Source organism: Ahaetulla prasina, chromosome 2 (genome assembly GCF_028640845.1).
Source record: "Ahaetulla prasina isolate Xishuangbanna chromosome 2, ASM2864084v1, whole genome shotgun sequence".
Classification (NCBI taxonomy): domain Eukaryota; kingdom Metazoa; phylum Chordata; class Lepidosauria; order Squamata; family Colubridae; genus Ahaetulla; species Ahaetulla prasina.
This window is the reverse complement of record NC_080540.1, coordinates 284,513,395-284,533,527: the sequence shown is the minus strand read 5'-3', so window position 1 is coordinate 284,533,527 and position 20,133 is coordinate 284,513,395. Positions and strand designations below refer to the sequence as shown.

General features: G+C 39.0%; 1 protein-coding gene across 1 annotated transcript in view; it reads left to right on the top strand.

The window, feature by feature from the left end:
* Positions 1-20,133, top strand: part of WDR7 (WD repeat domain 7) — a 261,730-nt gene that overhangs the window by 53,622 nt on the left and 187,975 nt on the right. The window contains exons 17-20 of the mRNA XM_058168102.1: positions 2,370-3,148; positions 5,695-5,783; positions 12,134-12,223; positions 18,756-18,874. Coding sequence (XP_058024085.1) covers positions 2,370-3,148; positions 5,695-5,783; positions 12,134-12,223; positions 18,756-18,874 — 1,077 coding nt within the window. The remainder of the gene's footprint in view (positions 1-2,369; positions 3,149-5,694; positions 5,784-12,133; positions 12,224-18,755; positions 18,875-20,133) is intronic.

Below are 20,133 nucleotides of genomic sequence, written 5' to 3'. Positions count from 1 at the left end.
TTAAGAAATTACTCGTGTAAATCATCGTTAAGGAAGTAAAATCCTATATACGATTCATGGCTTTCATTTTTAATTTTCTTTCTTTCTTTCTTTCTTTTTTACCTTTCCTTTGTTTTTTTATGAATTCCGTTATTTCAATTTACCATGAAAGTTTCATTGGTGAAGCTGCTTTCATGGGGAATTGAAGGTGGGGTATCAGAGGCATCCTCAGTTCTGCTCTTGAAGTCATTCCAAATATTTCTGAGACAATCCAGGCAGGGTAGGAAGGTGTGAATCCCACCAGGGAAGTGCATCTTCACTGTCTATGTCTAAAAACAATTTAATTTTTTTTGTTTATTTATTTGTTTAATATGCTTTGAATTTAGTTATTTATTTATTTAATATACTACCCATCTAGTGGGTCTCTGCTGCCTGTGTCTAAAAATTCTTATTCATATATTTCTTATTTATTTATTTAATTTGTTTATTTATTTATTTAATCAATTAGTATGCTACCCATCTAGTGGATCACTGCTGTGTCTAAAAATTTTATTTTATTCTATTTTATTATTCTATTTGATTCTATTTGATTTGATTTATTTTATTTTATTTTATTTTATTTTATTTTATTTTATTTTATTATTTTATTTTATTTTATTTTATTTTATTTTATTTAATATGCTACCCATAGTGGGCCTCTGCTGCCTGTGTCTAAAAATTCTTATGTACAGTATGTATGCATGCATGTATTTATTTATTTAAATTATTTATTTATTTAAATCATTTATTTATTTAAATTATTTAATTAATATGCTACCCATCTAGTGGATCACCGCTGTCTGTGTTTAAAAATTTGATTATGTATGTATGTATGTATGTTACCCATCCCGCCTAGATGAGACTCTAGGTGGCTTACTATCCAAATGCAACATTAAAATAATAAATACTAGCACTAAAATTGATTTTTATCTCGGTGCCTGGAAGCTGTGGTAAGCTAGATAAGAATGAACAGGCTTTCAACTCAACCCTAGCCAGATGGACTGGCTTTGAGTATTAGGGCATCCTGGATCTGATGATTTTTCCATCCTTAACGCTGGATGGGGTTGTAGTATTCCAGACAGAATGGGGGCACAGCTCCTGACAGAAGAAGGGAGGGGGGGCAACTGTGATTGGAGGTTGTTGTATCAATTGTGTCCCTTCCTGGATCAGAAGACATTACACATAGCTGTTCATGGTTCAGTCCCATCCCAAGTGGATTACTGCAGTGCCCTCTAATGATACTTGCCTCTGAAGAACATCTGGAATTTCAGTTAGTCCAAAATCCAGTGGCAAGGGCAAATGTGGATGTATGATACTGTCTATGGAGATTCTCAGGCATGCAAGTCATGGTTGTCCCAAACGTGCTTTTTCAAGAGGCAACTGGACTTTTTTGTTTTTCTTTGAAGACGTTTCGCTTCTCATCCAAGAAGCTTCTTCAGCTCTGACTGAACAGTGGGGGATGGAAGGATTTATATTCCTTGCAGATAGATTTATATCTGAGGACACAGATAAACCTCCAGGTGGCCTCAGTGACTCTCTAAAAGAATGCAAATGAGCAAGGAGTATAAATCCTTCAATTCCCCACCATCCAGTCAGAACTGAAGAAGCTTCTTGGATGAGAAGGGAAAGGTCTTTAAGGAAAAAACAAAAACAAAGGAAGTCCAGCTGACTTTTCAAAAAGCACCTTTGGGATATCTGACCTTTCAGTTTTCATCCTTTCTTAACTTCTAATAATTCCCTGCCCTTTTCTTTGCAAGGTTTTAGAAGTGGTTTGTCCTTGCTTCTTTTTTAGAGCTGAGAAAGAGTGACTAGTCTAAAGTCACCCAATTGGCTTTGCACTTAAGGCAGGACTAGAGCAGACACCCCAACAACATTGGTAGGGCACTCACTAGTACTGATGATGTTATCTAGCCTGTAATGAGACATCTGCAAGCAAACAACCAAGCTTAGAGAGTACAAAAAATAGATAAAGATCTGCAGGACAGTTATTTTCAGTAGAATATTTATTATTACTTTAAAAGCTAACATAACTGGCCTTCTAGTTGTTTTATATATATTTTTTAAAAAAGCACGAAGAAAGTAATGTCCAAGCTTTGTTTTAAAAAAGTAATATATATATCTTGTTTCAAAACATACTCAGTATTGAGCGCTTAGTGATACCTATGTTTAAAATAGATTCATACTATTAATTTTGTGGTTTTCAAACATTGCAACTGTATTGGGTTATTTATTTATTTAGCGGATGGCAACGGTATTGGGTGCTCCTATCCAAGATATTTACACTGTATAATGTACAAACCCGTAAACAGAAAAACACACCAGAAATAATTGTATTCTGTGTTTTGTTAAAGGGAAACTTGCCAAAATATTCGCACAACTCTCTGATGGTTCAAGCCCTGAAGACCAACTTAACAGACCCAGATGTCCATATTCTCTTCTTTGATGTGGAAGCTCTGATTATTCAGTTACTAACTGAGGAAGCCTCCAGGCCTAACACAGCCCTTATTTCCCCTGAGAACTTACAGAAAGCATCTGGCAGCTCTGACAAAGGAAGTCCCTTCCTGGCTGGCAAACGAGCTGCAGTCCTGCTTCAGCAAGTCAAAGACACCGTCAAAGAAACAATCAAAGAAAACATAAAAGAACGTCTTTTTGACGAAGATGATGAGGATGAGGAAGCCAGAAGAAGAGAGGACGGTGACCCTGAATACCGGTCTAGCAAATCAAAACCCTTAACTCTCTTGGAATATAACTTAACCATGGACACAGCCAAGCTGTTTATGTCGTGTCTTCATGCTTGGGGCTTGAACAGTGTTCTAGATGAACTTTGCAGTGAGCGTCTAGGGATGTTGAGGCCTCACCGTTCTGTCTCTTTTGGCTTGCTTTCAAGAGGCGGCCACATGTCTTTGATGCTCCCAGGGTATCATAAGCCTGTAGACCAGGTACCCTCTAGTGATAGAAAAGACATAGTGAAGCCTGACTCTCTGACAGAACGACACATCAGGGGGACATATGGCATTTCACGTGCAGTAACAACCCAGCACCTCCTTTCCATCATCTCCCTGGCAAACACCTTGATGAGCATGACCAATGCAACTTTTATCGGAGAGCATATGAAAAAGGGGCCAGCCAGGTACCTTTAACAACTTCATTTGCTAGTGGTTCGTCTCTTGTTTTCTCTCCCTTCCAGAATTCCATACTACGTTGCAAACTTGATTTAGCAGTCCATGATGCAACGGACCAAATCCCCATCTCTCTGCATGAATGAGTGTAAAAAAATGCCAGTATTGCCATGCCCTTCATTTGTATAACGATGCAGTGGTGGCATCGTTTTTGTAACGATATTGCTGTGGGTGTCAAAATGTCTGATTGAACAATCAGAAGTAATGAACGCCTCCCTCTCCTAGGTCTGTCCATTAAATTGAAGTTACATTGTGTGTATGTATGTATGTATGTATGTATATATATATATGTATATATATATGTATATATATATATATGTATGTTTCCTGAGGTTTTCGCGGGTGTTTGTATGTAGGTCTTTGGTTATTCGGGTTTTCTCCCGCGTAAAATTGGAAGTGTCTTGGCAACGTTTTGACGAAGTCTCATTCGTCATCTTCAGGCTTCAGCTTCGTGCTTCTGGGAGCAATGTGTGATTGCAGCTGTTTCTTCCTTTTTAACTGCTAGTGGGGGTTTGAACTGATTGGCTGGGAGCTTGGCTGTGCTCTGATTGGATGGGGGTTTTTTTGTGCTCTGATTGGATGGGTGTGTGTCCTGTTTGGGTGGGGGCTTGGTTGTGCTCAGATTAGTCTCAGTTGCAGGGGGATTTGAGCTGGTGAGCTGTATTGCTGTTGTTTGGCTTCGTGTTCGTGGTCGTGCTACATCTTCAATACATCTTCCCTAACATGAGGAATGACACCAGACCCACACTCATGAGGTCCACACAGGATGTCACCACCACACATCCACCCAGAAAGCAGACCCAAACCCACACTGATCATGAAGCCATTGAGATAGAAAAACGCCCACACAGCATGAACAAATAAGATGATACCTCCCGCCTACCAGCCATTTGGAAACCCGCCCTTATTGACAAATGAGTCCCTAACACGAGGAATGACACCAGACCCACACTCACGAGGTCCACACAGGATGTCACCACCGCACATCCACCCAGAAAGCAGACCCAAACCCACACTGATCATGAAGCACGACCAAGGACCAGAAACCAGACTGCAGCTGCAACATTAGCCATTTCAAACCCCTCCAATCCATACATGCAGCAGACTGACACCCACTATGAAGATGTAGTACGACCACGACCATGAAGCCAAACAACAGCAATGCAGCTCACCAGCTCAAATCCCCCTGCAACTCAGACTAATCTGAGCATAACCAAGCCCCCACCCAAACAGGACACACCCCCAGCCAATCAGAGCACAAAAGAACCCCACCCAATCAGTTCAAACCCCCACTAGCAGTTAAAAAGGAAGAAACAGCTGCAATCACACATTGCTCCCAGAAGCACGAAGCTGAAGCCTGAAGATGACGAATGAGACTTCGTCGAAACATTGCCAAGACACTTCCAATTTTACGCGGGAGAAAACCCGAATAACCAAAGACCGACCGACCTACCTACCTACCTACCTACCTACCTACCTACCTACATACATACATATATATATGTATGTATGTATATATATTAAAAAATATATATTTATTTAAAATATATATTTTAAATATATAAGGATATTTAATATATAAGGATAAGGATATATATTTATATATATATATAAATATATATTTTAAATATATACAGTTAAAAAGGAAGAAACAGCTGCAATCACACATTGCTCCCAGAAGCACGAAGCTGAAGCCTGAAGATGACGAATGAGACTTCGTCGAAACGTCGCCAAGACACTTCCAATTTTACACGGGAGAAAACCCGAACAACCAAAGACCTATATACAAACACCCGTGAAAACCTCAGAAAACATATATATATATATATATATATATATATGAATGAGCCATGGTGGCGCAGTATTTAGAATGCAGTACTGCAGGCAATTTCTGCTGACTGCCGGCTGCCTGCAATTTGGCAGTTTGAATCTCACCAGGCTGAAGGTTGACTCAGCCTTCCATCCTGCCGAGGTCGGTAAAATGAGGACCCAGATTTTGCATCAGCTGAAACTTCTGGATATTCTTCAAAGGTAGTCCAATGTAGAGCACATTGCAGTAGTCCATGCATGAGATGACCAAGTCTTGAGTGATTGAGAACAGGAACACCAGGTCTGTCTGGAGTAGTGCAATCCCATCAAGAACTAAAGATATTAAAGTCCCACAGCCAGAAGTTCCATGCATCCAAAGCCACTACAATGTTAAACAATCATTAATGAGTGCCTTCATAAGAACCATGGCAAGAATCTTCATCTGCTTGTCCGACAAGGAAAAGCAAAAGAAATTCTGGAAGAGGGTAAATCTTTTCTAGAAACTTACGAAGATTTGGAGAAAACAAATGAGCTAGAAAGAAGATCAGGGGGAAAAAAGTACTTCAGATCAGTGTAGATAAGGTGGGAGTTGCTAATATGTTTTCTTAAGACACCAGGCTCAAATATGAAAGTATAAACAATCTCCTTTATGTGCTTAGTTATAAATTCACAAGTGTTTTATTTGTAGGCCACCTAGACCAGGGACTCCTGACCTTGGAAGAGTGAAGACTTCTACTCCACTTGCTAGTCCAACAGCACAAGGACTGATTAAACAAGGTAATGAACATCAGGCTTTTGACTACGCTGTAGTCACAACTTGTTTGCATCAATTTTTCCAGCTCTGAGATATAAGCATTTTATTGAATTTGAGTTAGAGTTTAGACTGCTTTTGCAAACTTGAAATGGAAAACATATTGTCTTTGGCAATGAGACGGAATTGAAATCTTTGATAATGGTAAGAAATTACTAATATCCATGAAAGTGAAGTCTTCTTTCTATGTACAATATTTGAACCCATAAATATTTTTTTTGAAAAACCTACCTTGCTCACTCTTAGGAAATTTACTTCCTATCCAACTTCATATTGCATTCACCCATCATTATCTTTCAATGCTTAATAGGAACTATGAATTTGGAAATATTTTCAGTTGCATTTTAGAAGTGGATTCAGGGTCAGCTTCTTTCGGGGTGAAACTGGCAGGTGACAGTTTAATTTCTTATGGATTGCAGTTCAATTGACATTTGACGCGTCTGGTGGAAAATAGCAACTGCCTTGGTCAGATTTCTATTCAATTTTTTATGTTTATTGAAGTATTTACAACTCTTTTTAATCCAGTAGTAACCTTAAGGGGGAAAACGTTAGGTTCAAAATGTTCTCTTCCCTTTCACCTTTTCTATTATTGATGCTGTAGATGAACTTTCTCTAGTGCTTAGCACCTGTAAGCTGCAAGTTGTCCTGCCCTCATTTTTTAAAGTAGTTAAAAAAGTGAAGGATTTTACAGCGTTTGCAGAAAATAAAGCTTAAATATTTATTTGCCTGCATGTAAATGATTTATAATTTATAGTAAACGTTATAAATGCAATCCTCAGCAAAATTAAATCCATTTAAAAAATCCAAAAAAAACCCCCATGCTAAACAATACATAAACCCAGTGAGTAAGGACATAATAATACAATATCCTTAATTATAGAAAGTTCTAAACCAGTTAAAGGCCAAGTTAATAATAAAGGAAACCTTTAGGACAGTTTGAAGTTTCACCAAATCAAATTTCTACAAACAGAAACATCAGCAAAAAGGTCTTGTTGATTTGTGGCCACCTACTCAACTGCTCTGCTAGATGGACAGAAAAGTAGCTGTTTTCTGATATTGTATGCGCTTCTCCAAAAATGAAAGTTCGTTAATATATTGACCAAAAAAGTAAACTCACTATTTTTTATAAAACCTTCTCATTGATGTTTTAAAAAAATGTTTATGCCATACAAAGTACTTGTTATATTATACGTTATACATTATATAACATTATGTGTTATAAGAAGGCCAGCTAAATGTCAGGAATTGTTAAGAGTTTAGTCTATAGCACCATCATGCAAGCAGCTGCAATGGGCCAAGTACAACCCCACCTACAATTTTCTATAATTCCTCCACCACCACTACCCCAAAATCTCTTGGAATCTCACATGATTTTAGCTGTCTCATGCCCTTGATATTATGTTAAGTGTTTTGCGGTTTTGACTTTCGTGGCAAGATCTTGCATGATTTAACCATTTCTTCTATTGCTCTGTGGTTGTTTATTATTTAGGGGATCCATGAGTAAGTGGCATGGGTTCTCGTAGATGTCTTCATCACCATTGCTGTTGTGTTTCTAGCTCCTCTAAGCAAATCTACAGCTAGGAGGCTAGGTTTTTTTTTGGCCTCATGACTTTCAGTTTCAGTGCTCTCATTTTCCCCAACAAACATAAAAAGAGTAGAGTAGAGTAGAGTAGAGTAGAGTAAAATGAATAGAATAGAATAGAATTACCGTATTTTTCAGACTATAAGATGCACCTAAATTTACAGGAGGAAAACAAGAAAAAAATAGTTTTTGGCCTCTGTGTGTCGGATTTTCGCCCTCCCAGGCCCCCAGAAGTACTTTGCAGTGCTCTGCACAGCCTGCTTTTGCCAAAAATGGGCCCTTTTTGGGCTCCAAGCCCTCTGTACATTGTATTTTCGCCCTCCCTGGCCTGCAGAAGCACTCTGCAGAGCTCTGTATGGCCCGTTCTTGCCAAAAATGGACCCGTTTTCACCAAAAGTGTGTCCATTTTTGGCCCACAGAGTGCTTCTGGGGGCCGAGGAGGGCAAAAACATGACACCTGGAGGGCTTGGGAGCCCAAAAGTGGGCCAGGTTTTGGCAAAAACAGGCAATGTGGAGCACTGCAGAGTGCTTCTGGGGGCCGGGGAGAGCGAAAACGCGATGCGTGGTGGGTTCAGGAGGCCAAAAAGGCCCTATTCGGTCTATAAGAAGCACCTAAATTTTCAGCCACTTTTAGGGCTTATACTCTGAAAAATACGGTATTTTGTTTTGGCCAAGTGTGATTGGACACACAAACAATTTGTCTCTGGAAGCTCTCGATACAAGTACGAAGTAATTAAAGTACAAGTGATTGTGTTTGTTCATCATTCCTATACAAGGAATGATGATCAGTTTCACAACTGAGACATTCTAAAAGGTTGCATTTTGTGCCATGTGAGGGAAAAAAAGTATGCGTGCAACTAATTTTGCTTTTTTTTTTCTCCTATAGAATCTATATTCCCATTACCATGACTTTTTTTTTTCTAACCAAGGTTAACCCCTTCATTTGGCAGGTTTCTATCTATCCAAAATGAGAAATTGGTTATTTAATGATTTTGCAAGTGATGTTAGTACTAATCCTGATGCGGAGAATATAGAAAAAGCAGTTACTTAAAAATCAATTATCATTACTTTGCTACCGTTATGTTTACACATCTTTTCATTTCTTCATTTTTATTGTTGTAAGCTGCCTAGAATATCCTCATGGCGAATCAGGTGGCAAATAAATTTAATGAACAAATAAATAGAGAAATCAGCAACTTTACTTGTATTTGTTAAAATTTGTAATCCGACTGCCTTTTACTCAGAGGCAATTGTGTTTCCATGCCAGGGAAGTGGCTAAATTACATATGTGACTAGTTAATAAAAAGTTTATCATTCTTTGCGTATCTGTATAATAGATAGATATGTTCTAGACCAGGGGTCTCCAACCTTGGCAACTTTAAGACTTGTGGACTTCAACTCCCAGAGTTCCTCAGCCAGCTTTGCTGGCTGAGGAACTCTGGGAGTTGAAGTCCACAAGTCTTAAAGTTGCCAAGGTTGGAGACCCCTGGTCTAGAGAAAGGGACTTCTGCTGGCACTTTTACCTTTCTTTTTTCATTGTGCTTCCTCAATTTGAAATGTTGAACAGTACAAGGGAAGCAAACTAGGGATCTGTGATTTTCTATTTCCTTTTTTTTTTCTTCCTGAGATATACAGTATTAAAGCCTTCTGAAATAGTTTTATCCTACAGTCAGTTTAAAAGCTGGATCAGTTGAAAGCTTTATTTTTCTTATTTTGCTTTTAGCAAATAAGTCAGTGTAGAGTAAATATTTTGATAACTGTATGGTGATATGATGCAAGTCCCTGAAAAACAGACACATAATTTCAGTAGCATTTTTTTGTGATTTTGCCTACAGTGGGGTATATTTTAAATGAAGCGATTAGAGTGGTGTTTTTATATATCCCTATCTTTGTCTTTCTCTATCTTTCTCTGTCTGTCTGTCTGTCTTGATTAGAATGTAGATAGCTAGATAGATAGATAGCTAGATAGATAGATAGATAGATAGATAGATAGATAGATAGATAGATAGATAGATAGATACAGATATAGATATAGAGAGATAGAGATAGAGAGATAGAGATAGAGATATACAGATATATAATCTCTAACATCACTTATTGGGAATTTACTTATTAAGCTTCTAGTTAATTATTTCTCCAATCTAATAATAAATATCAAGGAAATTAATACTATTTTTGATAAAAAAAATAATAGTTAGAAAATAGCACTGCATATATTTTTCCAAACAAGAAATTTTGTCCTAGATGACTTGTTCAACTTAAGTGCTTCTTAATCAGCACTCTATTACTCGATATATATATATATATGGAAAAAAATTTGCTGGCTTTAACTTGGTTACTTGTAGCACATTTAAGACACGGCGAACAGAGCCTGCATGTAATCGATTCATGCAGTGATTATTTTCTGGTTGCTGGAGAGTCCAATGCTGCTGCCCTGCTATACACAAAGCCAGCTGTTGTTGTTTTCAGTTGCATTGATTGGTATAAACAGTGACAGCCAGAGAGGCTGGTCTCTCTCTCCCCCCCCCCAATTCGGATCACAAAAGAGCCCAAACCTCAATATCGCACCTTAAACTTTCAGTCTGGAATTCACGTGCATATTTGGGGAAGATCTTTGCATTTATCAGTCTGAATCCCTTAACAGCTCTAGTGAGCTCTTTCTCCCTCTCCTCCTCCCCCCCCCCCATTTACATGAAGTGCACCAAGCCGGTTTGCGCATGCCATCATGATGCATTTGTGTGGAAATCATACAAGCAGTAATTTTGATGCAGATGTCTTAGACTAACAAAAGTAGTTCACTGCATGAAAACCAAACATACAATACAGGAAACAATACATAATCTGTTCTGGAGCCTGAACCCATTGTCATCCTGCAATGGAATAAAGGAGAGGGATTAATTTGAAGATGCTTGTGCATGACATATGGTAATTCTCTGCAAGAAGGAAGTGTCAGCGAGTGACCTCTAAATCTTAACATTGACCTCTGGTTGTAGAATGGTGTGTGCCATAAGGTCTGCCTGCCCTTTTATATGATAATTTGATTCATGAAGCATTAGTGAAGCCATAAAGTTTATGGCTGCCTTTGGACTGCCTTCTCGTTTAAAAAAAATAAAATTAAGAATCCCCTCCACGATTCATAAAATGCCCACCATAAAATGAAAGAAGTTTTAATTCGGCCAACGCTATTTTTTTTAATCATCGGTTTTTAAAGACGCGGATTGCCTGAAGAGAATTCGTTTTCAAAACGTTGAGTTTGCCTTGCTCTCCCACCACTTCTGAAAAGCCACTTGTTCAAGGCTAGGCTGTTTTTTGAAGTGGCCGTAATATGAATACACTGCTTACATCTGGTTTATTAAAATAATAATTCTGTATGAAGGACATACACTGGTCATACTGAGATGTATTTTCTGTCAATATGCCATGAATGACATTCACCCATTGCACTAAGCCAGGAGTCTGCAAACTTGGCTCTTTTAAGACTTGTGGACTTCAACTCCTAGAGTTCCTCAGCCAGCAAAGCTTGAAAGAGTCTTAAAAGAGCCAAGTTTGCAGACCCCTGCACTAAGCCATAATGTGCTTTGGATGGCTGAGGTGTGTTGGGTGAACTTATCAGTGTGATTTGTCAGTTATACTTATAACAGCGGCTACATATTGTGGGGGATAGTTAAGTAAGTACTAGAAAGGATTGGTTTTTCAGAGTTTGAGAAAACACACGCTGTTTTCCCAAAAATAAGACATCCCCTGATAATAAGCCCAATCAGGCTTTTGAGCACATGCGCTAAAATAAGCTTCCCCCCAAAAATAAGCCCTCCCTGAAAATAAGCCCACTCCAAAAATATTTAAACACATGCATAGCCAGTCCCTGCCATTCTCATCGATTGTAGGGCCAGCAGTCAGGAAAGAGTTAACTCTTGTCTGATATCCGAGTGGTTAGGTTTAGAGAAGCAGAGCTGGAAACCAGGTAAGATGGCAAGAGGAGCCCTATCTTGCTCCGCATGCCCCCCCCAAAATAAGACCTCCCCAAAAATAAGGCCAAGCGCTTATTTCGGGGTTCAAAAAAATATAAGACAGGATCTTATTTTCAGGGAAACGAGGTAGCATACAGTCAACAGAAACAGGTTTTTTTTTCCTTTTTCTTTTTGAGGTCAAAGGGTCTTTACTCTCTCCATTTGCCTGTCTTTGGTAGTTTTAAGCCTGTTTTAGGATTTGTTCTACATCTATTGATTTTTTTAAAAAAATTCAAACCCCTTGAATAGTTGGCAAACAGGCAACTGTCCATTTTGGATGAAAGGGTTCCCTGCAACTTATCCACACACACCCCACCCCCAAAAAACCCAGGTTGGAATTCTCAAAATGCCATGGGACTTCCTTGTGCCCATCCCAACGGCCGGCTAAGCTTAACCCATACAATTGTTTGCTCAATAAGTCATTGTTAAACAAACCACAGCTTAGATCACGCTATGGGCAAAAATGCACTTGGCACCTCTGAATTCAGATCTTCGCAGAGGGTGTCTATGAATCATATTCTGGGGCATCCGAGTAACCAGTTAATGTATAACTGACTTATTTTTTTCTCTCCTGGATACATTTCTTAAAAGGTTCTTTTATAGTGTTTCAGTTAATATAGAGATTTTGGTTTTACTCTGTTCTTTAATAATACTAACCAATTTTGTTTTCATTTCTGGAAATGTCTCTCTTCATTTTCCTCTTTTATTTCTTCTTTTCCTGCTCAAGTTGCTCCTGCTGTTTCTGCTAGTACTGAAGCTGATCACTCTGGCTCTGGCCCTGCTCCTCCTTTACATTCCTGTTTCTTAGTAAATGAAGGTATTCTCACCACTGTTCTTTCTACTTTGCCTTTTCTCTCTCTCTCTCTTTCTTTTGTCTGACTTGTGTTATATGCCTCTGTTAATCCATTCTCCAAACTATTTAAACTCACGTAGCAACTTCCATTTAAAACTAATAAATGCATTCATTCAGCAGTCTTTATTTATAACCAATACTTCATTTGTATACAATATACTTATATACAATACTTCATTCTGTGGGGGCTCTCACCCTCTGGAACGAGCTTCCCCCAGGACTTCGTCAACTTCCTGACCTTTGGACCTTCCGCCGCGAGCTTAAGACACATCTATTTATTTGCGCAGGGCTAGCCTAGGATTTTAAATTTTTTAAATGTCTAAATTTTAGATTTGGTTTTAAATTGGGTTTTACTATTTATATGTTTATTTTAAATATTTGGCCTTTATAATAAGTTTTTTAGATGAATGTTTTACTTTGTATATTTATGTGTTTTTTATATGGCTGTACACCGCCCTGAGTCCCTAGGGAGATAGGGCGATATAAAAGTACGAATAAATAAATAAATAAATAAATAAATTTAGTTCGTTAAAACTAATTCATTTTCTCTGCATTTGCAGGCTGATCATGTCTTTAAAATGACAACCATATGCAACATTAGTTATTAGAGTATAAAGATTGCAGAGATTTTAAAGTTTCAATAGAAGGGAATATTGTAGTTCAGGGTTGAACTGTGGGATTTTGGGTACTTTCTGAGCTTGGTTGTTTTCTTGCAGATATTTCATTATCCAAGTAGGTGACTATGGCACCGATGACATTGCCTCTTTGGGTAATGAAATATCTGCAAGAAAACAACCAAGTTCAGAGAGTACCCAGGCCCACACATTTTAAAATTTGTTAATTCTCTTTCATATAGTGAAGTGAGAGGCCAGAGGATGACAAATGCAATTTAGTCAATATCCTGATTGATGATGTTTTTAATCTTTTGAATTCAAATAATATTTTTAAAGAAAATTTCTAGAGTTGGTTGATGATATGGCATTGTAAATGCATGAATGGCAGGTATGCATGAATAGTTTTAGAAAAAACTTTGCATTTTGCAAGTCTTGTTTCAGAATTATATTGAACCAGTATATACTGATTAAATAACAATTTAATGTGTGGTGTTCCAACAAATAAAAACTTCACTGTGTCAGGATCAGTAAAATCAAATGGATTCTAAAAGTAGATGTATTGGTTTTAAATGATTTGTAAAACACACACTCTGTATCTGGATGTGTGTGTGTGTGTGTGTGTGTGTTGGCATGGGGATTGCTTCCACTTGTTTCTGTCTCCAATGGAATGGATTTCAAGGAGTACCTCCCAGAAGAGATTTGGAAGACTGAAATTGAAATAAAGAAACACCCTATAACAGCGTGTCTCAACCTTATCAATCTTATGATGTGTAGACTTCAACACCCTGAATTCATGCTGCCTGGGGAATTCTGATTGTTGAAGTCCATACATTTCAAGATTGATAAGGTTGAAACACACCGCCTTATAATGTACTGACTGACTTTCAATTCAGAATATAATCATTTTAACGAATAGTAAAGACCGGTTTTACAACTTAAGACCATATTATATTTACCACGTTCTTGTCATGCCAAGAATGATTTAATTAAGTTACTGTTAGATTCAAGCATTCTTCTAATCAGCAGCAGTCCAGTCTCCCTCTGGAGTAATTACAGAATGTGCCATGCAGTAGAGCTAAATGGACACCCTTACGGTTTGGGGGGGTAACATCTCTCAGTTTTATTAGGATATGAGAGTTTTCTCTGAAACATCTTGATTCTAAGCCAAGGGTCCCAGATTTAAATGATTACAAGTATTGCAGGAAGAGTACTTCATTTCACTTAACAATTAGATGTCAATCTATAATCTGTAGCTCTACAAATGTTGCACAGTTGTAACTCCCAACAGCCCAAGTCTGGCCAAGTGATACACCATCAGAAGAGCAGATGGTCTACTATGGACAGAAGTTTTTCAAACAGAAGCTTCAGAGTGTTTTTTTCCCAGAACAATCACAGAATTGCTCTCTCTCTCTCTCTCTCTCTCTCTCTCTCCCCCCCCCCTCACCCCGTGTCCTTTCACAGCCAGGGTTGATGCAGCTCATTCCTTGTCTCTCCTTAGCTCTGATGGCCCCAAAGAAACTCTCCCTAGGTTCTTCCTCAAAGGAACCTTATTGCCCTCTTCCACAGAAAATCGCCAAGTTATACATCAGGACCCCTTTAACAATGACATGGGTCAAGGCTGAAAAAAGGTTGCTTGACTTCTTTCCTTCCTTCCTTCCTTCCTTCCCTCCCTCCCTCCCTCCCTTCCCCCTTTCTCAGTCTTTCTTTTCTCTTTTTTCAGTCTTTTCACTCTTTCACAGAGGCCCCCTTCCCTCAAACCCAAATTGTGACCATGTAAAGGGTGAATAAAAAGCCCTTTGCTTCTCCTGACCCCTCTCAGAAGAGTAGGTAGAGGTTAACATAGGCATGTAAGGCAAACATAGGCATGTAAGGCATGTAAGGCAAGTGCCTCATGATTCACAGTCATAGGAACACACCACTAGCAACCAAGTCCCTGGGACAATGCCACAACATGGCTTCACCTTGCACCTCCCCTTGCGGTGAAAACTGCTGGGTTGCTTCTGCTTCTTCTGACTAGTCAACCTGCTGGTGATAACTGCAGTGCTGGTTTCATCTGCTGGTGATAACTGCAGTAGGAAACTCAGTCAGTGTAAAAACAAACAAACGCTATTCGAACAGCTGAGAATTACTTCATTCTCAGCGTAGTTCAACTAAATTAAAGCAAATTCCTCCCAACACAAATTCCTCAGTCCTATCACCAACCTTGGTCCAATTAGGCAAACTGCCAAAGGCCTTTCCTGGCAAAAGTTCAGAAGACACCGATATAAAATAAATACAACAAGATGAAGCTATTAACATTGTTTTTCGCCAAAGCCCAAATGCCGTTGCTGGTCTTTTAAGCCTTATGAGAGGGGCCAATCATCTCTTGGCCCTGCTCTTTCCTTCTGGCAGCTCTTCTTATGCGTGCATTAGGAACAGGCTCCTCCTGTTCCTCTGCCTCAATACTGTCAGTCTCTGGAGGCTCTGGAGTCTGCACCTCACTCCCCGATGGCCCTGGCCCCACCTCAGCCTCCAACAAAGAGCCCTCATCCGGGCCTTCCCCAGCCTCCAGGACTGGCCCACGCTTTTCCTCAGCCTCATCGTTGTCTGACTCCGTTGCCAGCTCCGCAGACTGCTGGCGGACCACAACATGCAGCTCCTGAAAGCAGAAGGATCGCAGTGGTGACTGTTTCCTTCTCCTTCCATGGAGATTCTCAAACCATCCAGGTCAGGGGTCTCCAACCTTGGCAACTGGGAGTTGAAGGCCACAAGTCTTAAAGTTGCCAAGGTTGGAGATCCCTGATCCAGGTCATGATTGTCCCAAACTGAGGAAGCTTCTTAGATGAGAAGCGAAACATTTTAAAAAAAACAACCAAGAAAATCCAATTGCCTTTTAGGAAAGCCCCTTTGGAACTTTTTTTCCTACCTTTGCCATCCAGACCTTCTCTGGGTCTGGGTCTGGGTACCCAAACAGAACTCCAGCCACGGAAGCTAGACTGTTCAACTCACCCTTCAGATATCTTCTAAAGTTGGCTTCCTATGCTGCTTTCTCTTAGCCGAGGTGGAGAAATTGGATCGTGTTTATACTCCTTGTCAACCTGATCCTATCTTTTCTTGGACTGAAAAGTTGCCGGAGTTTCAGTTTTTTTAAAAATTATGAATAAAAATAGACAGTACAACATCTAGACTCTTGTATATTGGCACAGCAATAAATTTATTGTGAAATCAATTCCTTTTAAAAAATAATGGATTGGTGTCTATGATAACCAGCACTGAACTTACACTTTTAATGGTTTATTTAAACATTGAATGTAGCAGTATATGTCTTTATCTTATAGATTTAATAGCTAGTGTACAGTTATACTTTGGGTAGCTGTGTATTGTTTAATTTCTATTACATATTGCCTCTGATCTCATAAATTTCCACTAAATAGATTTATATTACGGACTAGTTTATTTGTTATTATGGTTCGTTATTATGGTTCATCGCACAGTCAGCCAGATGTTTAGACTGGGTTTGGCATTTTTATCCAGCTATTAATTATTATTTTACACCTTTTTTATCTACATAAGTTAAGGCAGGTACGTGCCTAATATTCCTGCCTTCTGTTTTCACCACAAGAGCAACCCTTTTCAAGATATTGAAAAGACTGTTTTCTTATCTTTTATTATATTTCAGACTTGTATAAAGGAATTTTAGAGAGGGAAGAAAAAGTGACTTAGAAAATATTTGGAAGTATCTTTTAGCCCAGGAGTGTCAAACTCAAGACCTGTGGGCCAGATTTGTAGCAAAAATGTAGTTCGGGAGGGCTGCACACAGCCCTCCTAGGTTCCATTTTTGGCTGTGATGGTCTCCTGTAATCCTCTGCCAGCAAAAACGGGGCCTGGGGGCCCACATGCACACCCATCCCCAGCTCCATTTTCACTGGCAAAGGGCTGCAGGAGGCTCTCATGGCCGAAAACGGAACTCAGGAGCCTGTTTTTGCTGGTAGAGTGCTCGGGCCACCACAGGCGCTCCTGACATGAGTGACATCAAGCTGGCCGTGCCCACCATGGCCACACCCACCCAGCCTCCCAAGGTCAACACAACCCTGATGCCGTCCTCAATAAAATCGAGTTTGACACCCCTGTTTTAGCCCAAGTGTTGAGGGTTAAAGGTATGAATATGTAAAGTGATCTAGCATATTCTTCAACTAGAAAGATTTTTCATTGTTCTACCTTTGTGGGTTTCATAGAACTAGGAATTTAAAACCATGAGAAAGCTACCTTTCCCTAAGATGTAGAATGTATCAGAGAGAGAATTAGAGGGCATTTATCTATAAAACTCTTTTCTTCCCCTCTAATGGAACCTCATCTCTTTCTGCCCCTGACATTAATCCTCAACACCCTATACAACCCTATACAAAATATTTCATTTCTAGATAACTGTGCAGGTAAAGCTGTGCAGGTGCAGGACAGGATTGCAGTCATTGTATTTGTGTATTGCCTTGGTAATCAAGTTGGATCTGTAGACAGAAAAGTAATTCATTGATTGAGCTCCTGATTTTTTGATGGGAAATGAAGACCTCTTGTTTTAGCATGAGCCTTGTGCTAGTCAGTTGAGACATCTTGATATTTTCGACAATGGCAATACTTCATTGTGAATACATATTATTTGGTCAACCTCAGAGTCAGATTTGGGATAGTTTGTCATTGTTCTTCTTTTCTTATTGATTCACTTTATGATCCTGTAGATAGTGGAGAATTACCAGTGGGAAGAAATGGTTATGAATGTTCTCTCTGTGTCCCCATTTATAGTTGTTGCCATACAATCCCTTCTTAGGTATCTAAACCTATGAACCCATAGCAGGGGTGCCCAACCTTGGCAATTTTAAGACCTCTGGACTGCAACTCCCAGAATTCCTCAGCCAGCTATGCTAGATGGGGCATTTTGAGAGTTGATGTCTAAAAGTTGCCACGGTTGGATACCCCTGCCCAATAACATTAACCGTTGGTTTCTATGGTGTGAGGGGAAGAGAAAGTGGACTGCATTCATTTATAAGATCTCAAAATGAATCAGCAATTACTGGTGGATTATACTTTTATAATGAGGTTCTTCAAAATCTCCACTGGACAAGAAGTGTTTTAACATTATTTGTTTATTTCTCAGCAAATGATCACAGAGAGAGAGAAGGGGGGGGGCGGGGAGAATGTAATGGTTATAGTTTTCATTTTTTTTTACATTTGTATTCATGGTCCCTTTGAGCTGCAAAAGCTTTTCTCGGCTGGAAGTGCATCTTTGGATCTAGGTTCAATCTTTTTATAGCAGTGGCATATGAGATTAGACTTTGACAGGGATACAGATCCCGATTTCCAGTAGGAATGAGGTAAGGAGAATGGAAAAAATAAAGCCATATTCTGTTGATCGTCTTCACGCATCGCTTTATCTCAAAGGTAAGGTAAACTAGGTTAAAAACAGATTGCAAATGTACAATTTTGGAAAGATGATTATTAGATTAATTTGGGAGTTTTTTTGATTAAATTGGAAGTTGCCCTTTTCGAAAGGTTTTTAATCTAAAATTCAGTTGAGGTAAGTAGCAATTATTCGTATCAGATAAGGAGGGAAGCAAGGATACCCTAATAAATGTGAATGACAGTGCATTATAGTTAATATGTGCTTCAATTAACTGATTGCCTAAAATGATTGGAAAGATTACTATGTATTCACTTACGGCGATATATTGCTTTTAGCTTTTCACTTAATGTAACTTCAGCCTTATTTATTCTGAAAAGTATTTCTTGTATTCAAACTATCCATTGCAAGTTCTGGATAGAGAAATGCTCTTATGGCTGCTAGTAAATATAGCAGTTTCCCACTACCTTTGCTATTGTGATTGTTGTGTTTTTTGCCTGTATCTTAACAGGATGGAGCCAGCTTGCTGCTATGCATTGTGTTATGCTCCCTGACCTGTTGGGCCTGGATCAATTTAGACCACCTCTCCTTGAAATGTTGGCTCGTAGATGGCAAGATCGATGCTTGGAGGTACAGTTTTTTATTGAAGATGGCAGTTAGGGAAAAATGAATCTATTGGCCAGCACAGGGAATACTATTTTTACACTGGATATATTGTTCCAAGAAAAGGGTACTATAATTCTGGTTTAAAGGTTGGATTTATATATATAGGTATATGCAATTCAATTTGCGGGTCAGTTTTGTAAAATGGAGAGTTAACATCCCTGTGTGACAACAGTATATTCTGGTTAAATGGGAAGACTACAGCGAACAGGAGGGCACAGTAGATTTTTTTTCAGCCACTGGATGTCACCGTTGTTCCATCCAAATACCTGGAAGTTTTACTCAAAACTGAACCGTCCTATTTCCATAAACTACACACAGCTTCCAACATTTGAATTAAACCACAGCTAGTTTACTGTTCATGCATCAGCAGTTCAATAACTGCTGCAAATTTATTTTTAATACTTTTCGATACTTTGCTTGATTTTAGAAGTAAGATGACAGGAGGAGCAGCTCTAGAGAATGGAACCCTTTATATCACTGTGCAGGAAACTGAGCTGATTGTACTTCCATGAAATGTTGCATTTAAGGGTCATTGATGCTCTCTAAGTTTGATTGCTTTCTTGCAGATGTTTCATTATCCAAATTAGGCAGCCTCATCGGTGCACTGATGATGTTACCTAGTTTGTTAATGAAACGTCTGCAAGAAAACACTTGATCTCAGAAAAGTACCAAGGATCCCTAATTTCAACCCCGGGCTAAAAATATTCTCCTCTATGTTGCTTTTAATTCAGATCCCTCCACCTTCTCATAAATATTTTAAAATATTTAAGCACCTAATGGTGACAGATGTACACACACTCATACACCTCACGTTTGTAAGGATTTGGCTGTTGTCAAATGCTAGATGTGGTTTTAACAAAGGAAAAGACATTCTATTTTAGGCCAGTTTCTAGGGTGAAAATGCTGAGTAACTTCTCTAGCTGGCAAATGGAGTTGGCGTCCCCTATTTTTGATCAATGACTATCTGGCCTTGACATTACATCTGTGCTGTTATGGCAAAAAGAAGAAAGGGGAAAAAATGTTGATTGTGCAGCTTTAAAAGAAATATATGAGGAGCCAATCTGTGACATTTGCAGTAGGGGGTTGAGTTGGCGTCTCAGCTTAATTGAAAAACTATTGCTGACGTTGTATAGAGATGGTGAAATCCAGGTCTGTGTGGAGTAGGAAATTTGTCTCTCCGTCTCAACTTATCAGAGAAACTGGCTTGGGAGAGTATCTGTTGA